Here is a 16673-nt window from a genome sequence, read left to right as displayed (position 1 = left end):
CGATCACTCCTCCCCATGTTGCTGGGAACATCGCTGCCGACAATTGTCTTTGTGATCGGGGTGTCTAATACACCCTTAGAAGGTCATAAATAGTGTTGAGCGAACTTCTGTTTTAAGTTCGGCGTCCGGTTAGCGAAGAATCCCGATATGGATTCCGAATTCCGTTGTGGTCCATGGTAGCGGAATCAATAATGACCAGTTATTGATTCCGCTACCACGGACCACAACAGAATTCAGAATCCATATCGGGATTCTCCGCTAACCGGACGCCGAACTTTAGACGCCGAACTTAAAACAGAAGTTCGCTCAACACTAGTGATCAGTAAGATAACGGAGCTATAATGAGTGTTTAGGAAGTCAGAGGTAAGGAGCCGTCTGCTGAGCTGCCTGATGAAACAGAGTGAAAACCGACAGCAGGCTACTAGAGAATCTCAATACTGTACATAGAAAAGGGTTCTACATTGTTAAAATAGACCAATAGAAAAATGGATTTTTAACTCCAAATGAATAAAATGCCTTAGTAAAAAAAAATTGCCCCCAAAGGTGTACATAGCCTTCATAATAGACAGAAAATTTGCAACCATAAATAATGCAGATTTATGTGTAGTTTTTATAGCTGTTTTCATGTGTATTTTCTACATACAAATCTGCACCGTGTGCTGGCAGCCTTACTATTGTATGTATGACCTCTGCATTGTGTATGGTGCACTCTAATTGAAGGCGGTGTAGACTTTAAGGTTTTGGCATAGTCTGAATCTTTCCTTACAGTAACTTACAAAGTAGTCCCAACTTTAGCGAACACAAGAACCTCTCCCGGACACCTGATGTACCTGTGTGCCAAATTTGGTGAAGATCGGTCCAGTCGCTTGGTCGCGCATAAAGAACAGACAGACGTCGGGACAGACAGAAACTCATTTTTATAATATAAGATATATCATTATTTTTATTTTTTTAAGTCAATGAAATAATCATCTTCTCCCTTAATTATTTAAAGGGATTATCCTGGCATACAAAATTATTAGGCTATTCTTGGGGTAGGCTATTAGTGAAAGACCAGTGGAGGTCTGATTCTTGACAGTCCAGTTAGCTGATCAAAGAGATGGTGGTCCTCCAGCAAGCTAGACACCCCCTTTATTAGTTACCGGACACAGTGCCGTACTTTTAGGAGTGGCTGCGTCTGGTATTACAGCTTAGCACGATTCACTTCAATGGGACAATGCAAGTTGCGATACCAGACACAGATGCTATTAAAAGTATGGAGCGGTGCCTGGTAACCAGTGAGAGGGATGCTGGGGCACGTCTACCTGAGTCAGAACCCCACCAGTCTGATATTCATGGCCTATAATATAGATAGGCCCTCAGTTTTTTTATTCTGTGATAGCCCCTTTAATGGGTAACAGAAACAATGCCATGTCGGTGGTAGATGAATGCACTTGTTTGCTTAAAGGATATGTACACCTTCGGAGGCAATTTTTGTTTGTCATTGCATTTTACTCATTTTTGGCAAAAAATTATATTTTCAATGGGCCTTAAAATATTAAAGGGATTCTGTCACCTCGTTTTAGCCTATAGAGCTGCGGATATGCGCGGCTAGATCGCTGCTAGCATGTCCTCAATATACCGGTCCCATAGCGCTGTATGCTTTTATTGTGTTTAACAAATGATTTTATAGATATGTAAATGAGCCTGGTAAGGAGCCCAAGGGGCTGTACGAACCTTCCTGGTGCCCAGCCACGCGCCCCTGTGAAGGAGCCCAGCACCGCCTGCATCCAGGAATCTCCTCCTTGCTCACAAAGTTAGATCGCCGTAATCTCGCGATGCGCAGTTCCTTCCCTGAGGCTGATGCCAGCACAGGGAAGGAACTGATGGCTGATGCCAGCACAGGGAAGGAACTGATGGCTGATGCCAGCACAGGGAAGGAACTGATGGCTGATGCCAGCACAGGGAAGGAACTGATGGCTGATGCCAGCACAGGGAAGGAACACTATGCCGCATGCGCGAGGTACGGACTAAAATGTAGGCCGTGCATCATCCCACTCATTTTTATGTTTCCCCGACAGCCCTTCAGGTGCAGGAAAGATAAACTATATTTCTTTCAGCTCATCTTGTGTGCCAGGAATGTATATGCCCATGTGTCACTGAGCAACTTAACCTGTCAGCGTGCACCATTATAGTTCCATAGCCGAAGCATAACCTTAAAAAGGCAATTAGGGTAAATGGTGTAAGGAAAATAAACTCTCAGTGCCATCTTGAATCTTAGCATAAATTTCCATTCTGATTCAGAGCCTCGGCAAAAAGCTGGAAACCCTAAACAGAACCATAAGCGACCTCCTTATAAGGGCTGTTTGACACAAGTCCGGAAATCACGCTTTGTGTGGGAGCATAATCTTCCGTTCTGGACTCTGCCCTTTTCTCTGGATCGCACAGCATTAGGCTACATGCACACGAACGTTGTTTGTTTCCATGTTCGTTCAGTTTTTTTTTTTTGTTTTTTTTTTGCGGATAGGATGTGGACCCATTCATTTCAATGGGTCCGCAAAAAATGTGGACAGCACACCGTGTGCTGTCTGCATCAGTATGTCCGTTCCATAGCCCCGCAAAAAAAAAATAGAACATGTCCTATTCTTGTCCCTTTTAGGCATTTGTTGCAATGGATCCGCAAAAAAAAACAACAGATGGCATATGGATGTCATTCATTTGTTTTGTTTTTGTTTTTTGCGGACCACAAAACATATACGGTCGTGTGCATGTAGCCTTCTGCTGTGCGATCCAGAGAAAAGGGCAGTGTCCAGAACGGACGCTCACACACGGAGCGTGATTTCCGGACTGCACACGCCCGTGTCAAACAGCCCTAAGTGGTCTGACAGTTGTCATTTGCATCTGTGGGAAGGATCCCACCCAGTGCAATGGCCATTTTGTTGGCACAAACAAGCAATTCTCTCTACAGATGAGAATTAATAACCATAGTTTCGACAACAGTTTATCTGATAAGCAGTTGGAAGGATAATCTTTGCATCTATATTTAAAGGGGATCTGTCAGCAGTTCTGACCATACTAAACTACTGACTGCTGTAGATAGGGCTGGTGGAGAGCGGGACTAACCTCTTTTGTGGAGCTTTTATTATTAGGAGTAGTGTGAATATGACCCTTTTCTTCCAGATTCTGCCCCTTAGGTGCATCGGAGGCAGAGATTCATTCTGACGTGCTCTCTGTTTTTATCTGCTTTGAAGCAGAGGCAAGGACCCGTGAAGCCGCTCAATGCCGAGTGTACGTCGGAGTGCATCTCCGCACTTACAGGAACAGCATCTGAATACAATGTGATATTCTCACTTCTTCTGATGATGAAAGTTCTTAAGATGTATGGTGGTTCTGCTTTCCACAGCACCTACATAGTGCTGCCAGCAGTTTAGCATGGTTGAAACTGCTGGCAGATTCCCTTTTAACAGTGAACCCTTTTCACATCCAATGTGACTGCGACCAAACTTGTTAATCTTGTTAATATTTTGGGGAAAATATTTGTTCATGTGTATCTATAGCTTACTATGATTGTAAGGCCCCTTTCACACTGACAGTTTTTGGTCTGTATTTTTGCAAGCCAAAACCAGGAGTGGGTCCAAAATACAGAACAGGCACAAATATTTCCATGATATATTTTCTCTGTAGGTCCCACTTCTGGTTTTGGCTTACAAATACTGATGCAAAATACTGACTGCGTGAAACAGGCCTGGGCCTGACTGTTGGGATTTAGGGTACCGGTAGGTTGCGGAAAAACCGCAGAGTAATGGCTCATCACACAGTCAGTGTTGTGGTCAGTGATTTTGAGCCAAAACCAGGTGCGGCTCTAAACACAGAACAGGTGCAGATCTTTCCCTTACACCTTATGTCTGTGGAGGCTCCGATCCTGGTTTTGGCTCCCAATCAATGATGTGTGAATGAGGCTTAATACAGGACCACCAGTCGTTGAGATTAGACACATTTCATGCACAGTTTACTTTTTCTTTCAGTGCGAAAATTGACCTGCTGTGCGGTTCTAGAAATCCACAGCATTTTAATTGTTTGTGTTTTTTGTTTTGTTTTTGGGCGGATTTCACCTTTTGCAGTGCAAAGGATGAGATCTGCAGTAAAAGCCGCATCAACTCTGCAACAAAAACCATATGGATTGCGGCTCTATTGCAGGAGTGCGGAGGAAGCATGAAATTTCTGTTCTCGCATCTGTACTCGCTTGCAGGAATCCTTAGGCTACCTGCACACATTTGCAGGTTTACAAACGATTTTCCGTGCAGATTTCTTTGCCTTTCTGCACCATAATCTACCTGTGTTAGGCCTCATGCACACGACCGTTGTTGTGTTCCGTTCCGCAAAATGGGGTTCCGTTGTTCCGTGATCCGTTTCCATTTTTGTTTCCGTGTGTCTCCCTTTTATTTTTGGAGGATCACCAGACATGAAGGAAAGTAAAAAAAAGTCAAGTTTGCCATGCAAATGATAGGAAAAAAACGGACGCGGATGACAATCTTGTGTGCCTCCGCGTTTTTTCACGGTCCAATTGACTTGAATGGGTCCGCGAACCGTTTTCCGTGAAAAAAATAGGACAGGTTATATTTTTTCGACGGACTGGAATCACGGACGCGGATGACAAACGGTGCATTAGCCGAGTTTTCAACGGACCCATTGAAAGTCAATGGGTCTGCAGAAAATCACGAAAAACGGAACAACGGACACGGAACACAACAACGGTCGTGTGCATGATGCCTTAGTTGCAAAATCCGCACAGCTGGTCAGTTTCCGCACTGAAAAAATACACAAAGTGTTCATGAGAGTTGTCACTTTGCTGGTACTATGTTACGCTGTGCTTTACGAAAATCCACTAGAAAAAAATGCATGTAATCTGCAATGTGTGCAAGTAGCCGTAAAGTGCGTAAATGACACAGTAATCAAGGGAGCATTAAGACAGTTATTAGCCGCCGCCAGATATCCCTGGAGATGGCTTGTCTCCCACGAGAGCAGAATGTTCAGGCATGTAGCCCGATCCTTTGTTTCCTTCTGACATTTGCTGAGGTGAAAGTCTGCATACACATTAGGCTACTTTCACACTCGCGTTCACGGATCCGTTCAGATAATACAACCGCCTGCATCCATTCAGAACGGATCCGTTTGTATTATCTGTAACGGAGCCAAGACTGATCCGTCTTGAACACCGTTGAAAGTCAATGGAGGACGGCTCCATTTTCTATTGTGCCCGATTGTGTCAGTGAAAACGGATCCGTCCCCATTGACTTACATTGTTTGCCAGGACGGATCTGTTTGGCTCAGTTTCATCAGACGGACACCAAAACGCTGCAGGCAGCGTCATGGTGTCCGCCTCCAGAGCGGAATGGAGACTGAACTGATGCATTCTGAGCGGATCCTTTTCCATTCAGAATGCATTAGAATGCAAACTGATCCGTTTTGGACCGCGTGTGAGAGCCCTGAACGGATCTCGCAAACTGAAAGCCAAAACGGCAGTGTGAAAGTAGAATTTTTAGATGGTTGCCTGGTCCTAAAAATGCATCATAAGACATTATTCTAAGGGCCCTTTCACCTGACCGTATGGCTGCCGTGCCCATGTTGCGGACCACAAATAGCAGGCACCGGCCGTGTGAACTCCGTATTACGGTGCAGACCCATTGACTTGAATGGGTCTGCGATCCGCAAGTTACGGTAAAAGATAGCCCTATAGAAGGGCTTCCGATCTGTGCCTCGGCATGTGCTGCCTTTTACCCCCTGATTGTGTATGGCCAGAATGGTTAATGTAGCTCACAATCAAATCTAGTCTTCCACCTCCAAATACACAAGGATTAATGGGATTTTCTTAGATTTTTATGTTGGTCTCTGCACCGCATAAACCAAACAAAAAGGCAATACAAATATTACTTTTGGAAACGCTCAAAGGCATGCTCTGTTCAATTAGTTCCAAAGATGCTGGACAACTACCGCGCTTTTCTCCGACCACTCTCCGTCGCTGATTGTAGAGCTCGCTTTTAGTAGTTGATTGTTGCTTCCAGTTGTTGTTTTGTAGTTTATCTGTTGTGCATTTATTTCACTTCACTCCCACAAAACCTGAAATAGATTCTGGACTAGGGAAACGTGGCACAGCCCATCTTAAGAAGAATTTACAACCTTGGTAGACAGTTTTGGGACCTGCAGAAATGGTGACTTGAATGAGTGACACATTCGGGAATCGTTTAGATGGCCTCCTGTGGCGTTGCTGTGAGCCGTACCGCACAGGACCTCGGACATGACGGAGCCGCTCGGCTGCCACTCTGCACATGCAAAGGCTTTTATTAACGAGGATTACAGGAAGGGTGTATGAATAGAGATTCGGTAATGTATTGTCAGTGCTACGTTTTGGCCTCGAAGGGTTTGGCCAGTGAAGCGGAAGCTCGGTTTGGATGGTCAGATGGGGTTAGTAACGTCTACAGATAGAGTTGGTGAAGATTTGGATATCATTTTCTATGTCCAAAATGTGCTTAAAAAAAATTGTCATATTTTTTTTTTTTCATCAAGCTGAGGTTATCTGGTTACCAGTCATGAGTGATGTATAGAGATGGCATACGTTCGCCACACGATTTCCTTGCCCCCGTTTGGTGCATACTGTATATTGTGCAAAGCAGTATCTCCTAAGGCCTCCTGCACACGACCGACCGTAGGTGTCCCGTTGCCGTATTGCGGACCGCATTTGCGGATCCGCAATACACTGGGACCATTCCGCATCACGGATGCGTACCCACTTCAATGGGTCCGCAAATCCGGAGATGTGGAATGGTGCGGAACGGAACCCTACGGAAGCACTACGGAGTGCTTCCGAGGGCTTTCGTCCCGTACTTCCGTTCCGCAAAAAGATAGGACATGTCCTATCTCTTTGCTGAACATGTCCTATCTCTTTGCTGAACATGTCCTATCTCTTTGCTGAACATGTCCTATCTCTTTGCTGAACATGTCCTATCTCTTTGCTGAACATGTCCTATCTCCGTGATCTGCTGCGGCTGCCCCACAGACAGTGTTTGTGCATTGCGGCCTGCATTTTGCGGGCCACAGATGTTCATGTGCAGGAGGCCTAAGAAAAAGAACCATCTCGCCAGCGCCACCATTCGGAAGTGGCTTCCCATGAGTCAAAATCAGACTTCCCAACAAGCCTTGGGATTTACAGGGGAAGATAGCCAAGCCAGATATCCATCCGTAGATGCTGTTTCAGGGTGCTTTCCCTTCATCAGTACGGATGCCTCATGTAGAGAGGTATCTCCCAAGGAATAGAACCATCTCGCCAGCGCCCTTAGATGATATCTTGCTCAGGTGCACTGCTGGACTCTTGTGCCTGCGCAGTCTGCTGCACTACACAAGCTTTGTTACGCTTGTGCAGTGAACCCAGTGATGATGCTGCCCACAGAAGGGCACTGATGAGTCCAGCAGGGCACCTGCGCAGGATTTCATCTCTGTCCTTGCTGATGTAGAGATCTGAAGGAGGTGGAGAGAAGACACCAAGGGGAGGAGGAGCAGGGCTCAATGTAGATGGGTAGTGTTTGGGAACCGCTAGCCCTGGGGAAAGAGGCCGCATCACTGCCGGACCCCATTATAGTCAAAGGGGATCCATGTTGAATCTGGTGACATCTGCTAGGCTGTTATCTGCTGGAGCAGCCTGCCACGGATGCGAATATGACCTTGCTCTAGTGACTTTGTGACTAAGGCTGGCAAGTCCAGGCTACTAAAGAATGCCTGGACATTTTTGTATAATTTATTCCTTAACCACTATTAATGCAGCAGCTATTATTGAGATTTTTGCTGGGCTTCATGCCAAACTCCATTCTTTTGTAACTTTTCATGATTTATTTTATTTATTGGTGCTCACAATTTAAATTCCGAGTTAACCTATGAGTCTGTTTTTGGAGTGTGGAGGAAACCGGAGTGCCCGGAGGAAAAAGTCACACAAACTCCATGTAGATGTCCTTTTGAACCCAGGACCCCGGGGCTGCAGGGCACCAGTGCTAATTACTCAGTCACTACGATTTTGGAAATATAAAAGTATTTTCTGGAATAGGGATTTAAAGGGGGTTGTCTAAATTCAGCAAATGGCATTTATCATATGGAGAAAGTTAATACAAGGCACTTACTAATGTATTGTGATTGTCCATATTGCCTTCTTTGCTGGCTTGATTCGTTTTTTTTAAACACATTATACACTGCTCGTTTCCATGGTTACAACCACCCTGCAATCCAGCAGCGGTGGTCGTGCCTGCACGCTGTTAGAAAGAGCCCCAGCAGATGGGGAGGGTGGGTTGTTCATTCTTTGTCATTATTTTGTTTGTCTTCTTGCTTTTATGTGTAAAACGTTAGTAAACAGATTCACGAAAAAAAAAAAAAGGAAAAAGCCGCAGCCTCTCTGGTGGCCGGGACCGTGGAAGTGCTCATTTGTAGGCATGTGCAGCATCTCCCATCCCAGCCACCTCACATCTGCGCCGCAGTCGTGGCTGTAACCCCTGAAAACTAGCAGTGTATAATGTGATGGAGAAATGAATCCAGCCAGCAAAGGAAGCAATATGGACAATGACAATACATTAGTAAGTGCCTTGTATTAACTTTCTCTACATGATAAATACCACTTGCTGAAGTGAGAGAACCGCTTTAATCTGGAAGGTGCAATCACAAACGGACATCTCCTGCAGTACTCTGTTTCCCAGCTGTGTTGGCTCTGTGCCCCCTGCACTGCCATCTGACCCCGCATCGCTGGGCAATGACTCCAGTCCCATCCTAGCTATGCCCCACCGGCTGTTTATATTATACCACAGAACCACTGGGGGTTAGAGGGAAAGTCTGCAACTTCAGCTTGTTGGATAGCATACAAGCAGATAATCTTGGTTTACAATTTTTAGCTTCGATATGTTTTTGCCTTTTTAATAAAAGTGCATTTTATAACTTGTTTTATGTTTCCAGAGTGGTGCAACAGGAATCGGCAAAAGTAAAGAATCGGAAGAGCCCTGTTGGTGTAAATGGGTGCAGCACCCGAGCGATAGACATCTTGGAGATGCTGAGTAAGGCCAAGAATGACTATGAGAAGGTGACACCATTTGATTTCTTGTACTTGTTAGATTGTATAGAATGTAATATTTCATGTACACCTACAGTCGTGGCCAAAAGTTTTGAGAATGACAAAAATATTCGTTTTCACAAAGTTTGCTGCTAAACTGCTTTTAGATCTTTGTTTCAGTTGTTTCTGTGATGTAGCGAAATATAATTACACGCACTTCATACGTTTCAAAGGCTTTTATCGACAATTACATGACAATTACATGAGAATGTTGACGAGCACAAGGCTGGAGATCATTATGTCAGGCTGATTGGGTTAAAATGGCAGACTTGACATGTTAAAAGGAGGGTGATGCTTGAAATCATTGTTCTTCTATTGTTAACCATGGTGACCTGCAAAGAAACGCGTGCAGCCATCATTGCGTTGCATAAAAATGGCTTCACAGGCAAGGATATTGTGGCTACTAAGATTGCACCTCAATCAACAATTTATAGGATCATCAAGAACTTCAAGGAAAGAGGTTCAATTCTTGTTAAGAAGGCTTCAGGGCGTCCAAGAAAGTCCAGCAAGCGCCAGGATCACCTCCTAAAGAGGATTCAGCTGCGGGATCGGAGTGCCACCAGTGCAGAGCTTGCTCAGGAATGGCAGCAGGCAGGTGCTTTAACCTTTTTATACCTCAGGCTGTATATCAGCTAGAGATGTGTTCCTTGTTTGAAGACTCATAATCTAAGCTTTTAAACAAGTTGTGAGTGACTCCATTCTAAGGGCTGTAACTGGTGATATATGACAACTAGTGCTTTAATCTTGGTCTTGTTTTAAGGCCTAGATTGCCACCTTTTAAAACAAGACTATAGCCAAATCACAGCCTAAGAAAGTCCTGAGAAGTGCCCCCCATTCTTCGCCACGCAGCCCCAAATGATATTCGTTCAAAACCGCATTGTTCTTTTCTGCCTGAGCTAATACCGTTCAGGATGAACAGTAGGGGGGTTAATGATCACTGTAAAGGCCATACTTACCAGTACAAGGTTCTGTCCAGGATCAATCCAGGCCCTAATGATATATGATGGAGACAGCACAGTGCAAAATGCAAGGGTGCATGTACATGGTGCAGCAGCAGGAACACCATGTAGAATACTGCTCATTCCTGGGCCGCACCTGTACATGCTATTCGAAACAAAAACTGACCCCCACTGCAGCTCCTAAAAGCTGAATATACATTTTAACATCTTAGTAGTGGAGGACATTACTGAAATATTTAACACTTTACCATGACTTGGTACTGTACTGTATTGGGGTGTGCGATTGTATATTTTGTACTCATGGACTCCACCTCCGTGCCATGTTCTCATCCGTCACATCCCTGCACTCTCACTTCTAGCAATTAAGCCACAGGCCCGTAATGAGAACTGCTTATTTAGCTGCCGTGTTCCAGATGGATCATAAAATAATCCTGATGAGCCGCCCACGCAAGATTGGCCCTGATGACAGGCTGGCATGTCCACAAAGGCACCAGGAGATTTATTAAGGGCCCGAGTGACTTAATCTCGACTTCTAAGTACAGTTTATTCCTACGAGTGCTTGCTGAATAGTGAGAGGTTGGATGAGAGCAGGTTGTGATTTTGAGGCCTGGATAACAGTATATCCTGCATGGGATAAGTGTCTTAGTGATGCCATCTTAAAGTGGCCTTCTCTACTCCTTTTTCCGACTTATTAGTGAAACTTCTCTTCTTCCAACATGTTATTCTCACATTAGTATTTCCATTGCCTGTCCCAGATATATCCTGTGTTCTATATAGCATGAGTACAAGTCCGTTATGCAACAACGTACTAAAAAAAACATAGAGTAGTCATTCTGGAGGCAAGTTCTCCCCCCCACCCCTACGTGTTGCTTGCTGCGGTGCATCTTCAGGTATACGAGGCAGGCCTTTTATCCTGCTACATTGGATGCAATGGGTGACACTTATGCTACTTTATGACTACGCAGTGGCAGGAATAGGTCACAGCTTTCCATTGAAGGTATATGGGGGGTCATTTTTCTAAAAGCATACCGCCAACGAAAATGCTCAGATGCAGTTTGCGCAAAGCCTTAGAATGACCAATACATCGGTGACCTCCTGCATACCTTTCCCACCTTGCTGTAGTGGTTGGGCGCTAATGATTTTGACCAACAATATAATTGCTTAGTGCCTCTTATTCATTTTATATAGTGTGAACATAACATTTAGTAAAATTTGCAGTCTATATATTCAGTGTTTGCTATTGGGGTCCATTCACATGTCCGTGGAATGGGTCCGCATCCGTTCTGCATTCATTCTCAAAGGGGCAGGAATGGATGCGGAGAGCACACTATGTGCTCTCCGCATCCCCATTTCCGGAGCGCGGCCCCGATCTTCCGGTCCACAGCTCCGGGAAAAAAATAGAAGATGTCCTATTCTTGTCCGCAATTGCGGACAAGAATAGGCAGTTCTATGGGGGTGCCGGCCGGGTGTATTGCGGATCCGCAATACACCACGGGGGTGTGAGAGGACCCTTAGGGTACATTCACACGTCCGCTAAATGGGTCCGCATCCGTTCCGCAATTTTTCGGAACAGGTGCAGACCCATTGATTTTCAATGGGGCTGGAATGTGCTGTCCGCATTTGCGGATCCGCACTTCCGTTCCGCAAACAAATTGAACATTTTATATGAGAGTGCTGGCGATGTGCGGTACCTTAGGGTACATTCACACGACCGTATAATTTTATCCGCATCCGTTCCACATTTTGTGGAAAGATGCGGATCCATTCATTTCTATGGATGAATAAAATGTGCGGACAACGCTCAGTATGTTGTCCGCATCCGTGTTTCCGTATGTCATCCGTTTTTTGTGGATTTGTTTCCGTATTTTTGAAGGCCTTAATAATTCTTATTTTTTTCTCTTTTTCTCCTTCCGTTTTTTGTGGATCGTAAAAAACGGAAGACATACGGAACACAAACGGAAGTCATTTCACCGCAAAATGCGGACACACTGTTCCGTTATTTGCGGACGGCAAAACGGAAAGGATGTGAATGTACCCTTATTGTGTGTTGGTTTTGAAGGGTACGTTTTCTCCTTGGGGAGAGAGCACCTTATTTGTTGTGAGGAGACTTATAGGCCGTACATGCTCCTCTAGAGTTTTGGGAAGAAAGGATACAAATGAGCTCTTAACAAGCTCTGCCTCTAATGCCACCAGATGTAAGGCAGCTATCCTATAAGTCAATGTTCGACCCTTTAAACAGGCCTTGAGACATCACTCTGATATTAAACAAGCCAGCATCTCATCTGCAGACAGCTGTTTCGGGGTGATTGCCCCTCATCAGTGAAGAGCAGAGAGTACTGGCTTAACTGGGTGAGAGGCTTAAGTCTGGATTTAAGGGGGTACTATCTCTCCTTGGGGAGACAGCGCCTGAGGAGACAGGACAACAGGTGTGGATAGAAGACCCGTCACGTCGGGCGGTACAGTTGCTGATGCCCAGCGAGTATCCTACACAGACCCCGTTACCATAGTTTTCACTTTATAAAATGCCTCTCCCCCACACACCCTTTTGGGGGGAAAAAGTGCATCTTGTAAAGCGAAATACTAATGAGCGCTCCTGCTCATTAATAAGCAGGAAGTGCAAGGAGTGGTGAGTGTAGTGATGCTAGCCCTGGCTGTAATCACCACTCCCTGGTCGTCTTCTGGGTGTCCGCTGTGCTGTGTCCTGTCTGCGTGTTGCGTCAGGACGTAGTTCACGTAGGTGGGCACCATGACCCAACGCCGTGCGACGTCAGATCCCAGTGCAGCGTGGCAGAAGACCAGGGAGCACTGAGTTCAGAAAGAGCGCGCCGTCCGAGCAGGAGAAGCAGTTTTATTTATTTTGTCTGGTGAACATTGGGGGTCTGATGAAAATACTTTTTTTTCTTATTTTCCTATTCTAAACCTTGGTGCATCTTATAAAGTAAGAAATGCAGTAATTACATTAGAACCCATGCATGAAACTGGGCGTCATGCTATTGCCTTGGCAACTGTACAGTCCAGGGTGCAGTTGTGTCTCCCCATGCTTGATGTCATAGTTGACGGGAGAATATGACTGGACGACACCTTTTAATGGGATTTTCCTAGTGGTTTTTTTTCAACTGATGACCTATCCTTAGGGGAGGTCATCTGTATCTAATCGGTGGGGGTCGGACACCTAGGACCCTCTCCGATCAGCTGTTTGAGAAGGCACCGGTGCTCGCATTAGCGCCACAGCCTTCTGTCTGCTTACCAAGCACTGCACGTACATTGTATAGCGGCTGTGCTTGGTATCGCAGCTCAGCTACATTCACTCCCATGGGGCTGAACTGCGGCTAGGCCATATGACCAATGACCGTGATGTCACACGAAAAGCTGGAGAAGGCCGGTTGATTGGTCCCAGACAACATTTACCTGATGTGTATGGGCAGCTTAAGTGGTAATTATACTTTTCAACAAGCTTTGGATGCATTAATGGTACAGATGTAATATATGAAATCAGAGAAAGATGCCTCTTACTCCCTACTACCAGACTAGCATTCTCTGCTAAGTCTGTCTTCATAGAGGAGACACTGTCAGCTTACTGAAGGATGCATGCGGTCTATGGAGAGGTGGGAGGAGGAGTGAGCTGCTAAAGGGAGAAAGAAGTTTTTTTTTCTCTGATAAGATATATTACAAAGTTTCTTACATTCACCTGTGCCTGTTTGTTGCAACGTTAATGACCACTAAAGTTTGGGGGCAATAAACTGTAAGTAAATTCAGCCGTGATACAGATGCTAAATGTGTCCACATTACAGCCTAAGATTCTGCCAAATCTTACTCTGCGTCCTTTTTTTGTTTTATTAGGGTCAAGGAAATGATTCCTTCTCCGGTGTCAAGAAGAACGCTCCTCTTGTGAACATAGAAAGTTTGGATATACAAGAGCATGTCTCCTCTTCTGCTCCTCAAGATAAGGTGGGCAGTTTAGTATATTTTTCAGATTTATTGGTCTGAGTAGAGGGATGTGGAAGAGCCGTTCATTATTTCTTAAGATCTACAGCGTTTTGTACACGTCAGTAGGAATGGAAAAAGAAATCCCACAGATAAGGGAAGGATCATACCTGGGATGGTCCGGACCAGCAGAGTTTCGAAGACCAGCAGTTGTCTCTGTGACAGCATGCATCTGTCTATGGCCACTTTTTTATTTTTTTTTGTGGGCAAATTCTTAAAGGGGTTGTCTATTCCTTTACAAGTGATGGTCTGTCCTCTGGTCTATCTGATCGGCTGCGGTCCGACACCCTTCACTACCACCAATAAACAGTCTTTTTTTTTGGGACTCGTAAAAGGCGGATCACACGTGGATCAAAAAGACAGTTGTGTGTATGCGGTCTCGGTAAAACATTTTATGGAGCTGGAAAGTACATTTAAAGCCTTATGTGCACGGCAAAGTGGTGTGCACAGAGCACATGGCGTCCGTAAGGGTCCATTTTCCAGGTCTGTGTGCAGTCGTTGCAGCATTATATTCTCCCCTAGAAATAGTGTTTCTGGTTGGAATTTCCTCTGTAATACAGCCTTCAATAGTGTTTTTTTTTTTTGTTCTCACTGATCTGATGGTGGTGTGAAAGCAAGGGATTATCATACGCCCACCTATATGTCACTGCATGTTAACGAGCCCTAAGTGAATAATGGCTACAAGGTTGAAGGGATATTGGGGTCTCCGCCAATAAAGCGAATTGTCCTTTGAGTAGTTACTTGGTTCCATAATATGCTGTGTGTCAACTCCTTGTGAATTTCAAAGTCTCTGTTTGCAGTCAGGTAATAGGAACTTTCATTGGTTACTTCTAGGAGATGAAGATCTGCAAGCCGATATCTGTAAAAACAGAAGGAAAAGATATACAAACTATAATACCCCTATAATGTCCATACCAAACACCCCACCGCCTATATCAGTTCATCTATGGCTGTTCCAGAAAACAATGGCTGACAATTGGAGATGCAGGTTATGTGTATAGGGTTAATCTTCACACGTGGGTAATAGGATTTCTTAAGTAGGGTTTTTTTAGCATTTAGTTTTTCTCCATTTTTAGAGTCTTTTTGATGTGTCACCTTTAGTAATTGATCAGAGCTTGTTCCTTCCTAGTAAAGGTGAGCGTGAGCTTCTGCTTTGGCACAAAAAGGACAAGGTTACGAGATGAAATGATCTGTACAGTACAAGTCTTGATACTAAGGTTTTGAGAGTGGTGGGCCTTCCTTGTAGGACAAGAAGCTTATTGCTCTGCAGAGGTTCTTCTGCGTGTTTGATGTCCATCAGTTCTAGATTGTGTTTCAGCATTTGTACATTTTCTTTCTGCTCTAAGTGACCCCTCACCCCTTTAACCCCTGCAGCAATGCTGGCAGCACTCCTACAACCTCTGGATATGACGCTGAGCACGTGCCCTCAACTTCTGTGGTCGACCATGACGAGGCCTGTTCTCAGCGGAACCTGTCTTGTTAAACCGCTGTCTGGTCTTGGCCACCGTGCTGCAGCTCAGTTTCAGGGTGTCGGCAATCTTCTTATAGCCGCCGCCATCTTTATGTAGAGCAACAACTGTGTTTTTTCAGCTCCTCAGAGAGTTCTTTGCCATGAGGAGCCATGTTGAACTTCCAGTGACCAGTATGAGAGAGTGTGAGAGCCATAACACCAAATGTAACACACCTGAGACCTTTAACACTAACGAGTCACATGACACCAGGGAAAGGAAAAGGGCTAATTGGGCACAATTTGGCCATTTTCACTTAGGGGGGTACTCCCTTTTGTTGCCAGCGGTTTACACGTTGATGGCTATGTGTTGAGTTATTAGTTATACAAGCTGTACACGGACTACTGTACATTGTGTCAGTGTCAGATCTTCAGTGGTGTGCCATGAAAAAATATAATAATTATATAATAGAATAATTATTTACAAAAATGTGAGGGGTGTACTCACTTTTCTGAGATACTGTGTATCTAATTGTCTGGTTTCATTGAGCTAATGGGTGGGAGACTAGCTGCTATGATGTCTCCCACACTCTGAGAAAAGGGGCGATCCTGCTGCCATTTTTCTGTGTAGCACACCCATTAAGCAGTAGAATGAAGGAGGTGATACAGCAGTGTTTGGATAAATCCATCTTTGGGGTGACACAAAGCACTTAATAGAAGCTGCAGCAACGTTGGTTTGTCTGCTCCTCTCTTTCTGCAGATGCTCCTGAATACTGCTCCCCCGTTCCCTCTCCATTGATTTCTAGTGGCAGCTTTTGTAACGTGATCTCTAACGCTGGGTTCAGACCTGAGCGTACCGAAGGAGCGCTCTGTATGCGCGATTGTATCGCGCGTTTACAGACGCGGCTCTGGCAACAAGCAACGCCCATAGTCGCGCGTTCCCGGAAGTCTATGTATGGGAACGCGCGACACTACGCCCCAAAGAAGCTCCTGAACTTCTTGGGGCGTCAGGCGTTTTACAGCGCGATCGTACGCGCTGTAAAACGCCCATGTGAGAACCATGCCGATAGGGAAGCATTGGTCTCTTCAGTTGGGCCCCCTGTTATGGGTAAAGGATACATTTTCTGACTTTTCTCAGGTCACTAAATGTCTTGAAATGTCTGTG

At 45.0% G+C, this 16673-nt stretch overlaps 1 protein-coding gene across 1 annotated transcript in view; it reads left to right on the top strand.

The window, feature by feature from the left end:
* DCP1A (decapping mRNA 1A) overlaps window positions 1-16673 on the top strand; it is a 68160-nt gene that overhangs the window by 26924 nt on the left and 24563 nt on the right. The window contains exons 5-6 of the mRNA XM_040407767.1: window positions 8965-9088; window positions 13918-14025. Of these exons, the coding sequence (XP_040263701.1) occupies window positions 8965-9088; window positions 13918-14025 (232 nt within the window). The remainder of the gene's footprint in view (window positions 1-8964; window positions 9089-13917; window positions 14026-16673) is intronic.

Source organism: Bufo bufo, chromosome 9 (genome assembly GCF_905171765.1).
Source record: "Bufo bufo chromosome 9, aBufBuf1.1, whole genome shotgun sequence".
NCBI lineage: Eukaryota > Metazoa > Chordata > Amphibia > Anura > Bufonidae > Bufo > Bufo bufo.
The sequence above is the reverse complement of the archived record's forward strand: the minus strand, read 5'-3'. Positions and strand labels throughout refer to the sequence as shown.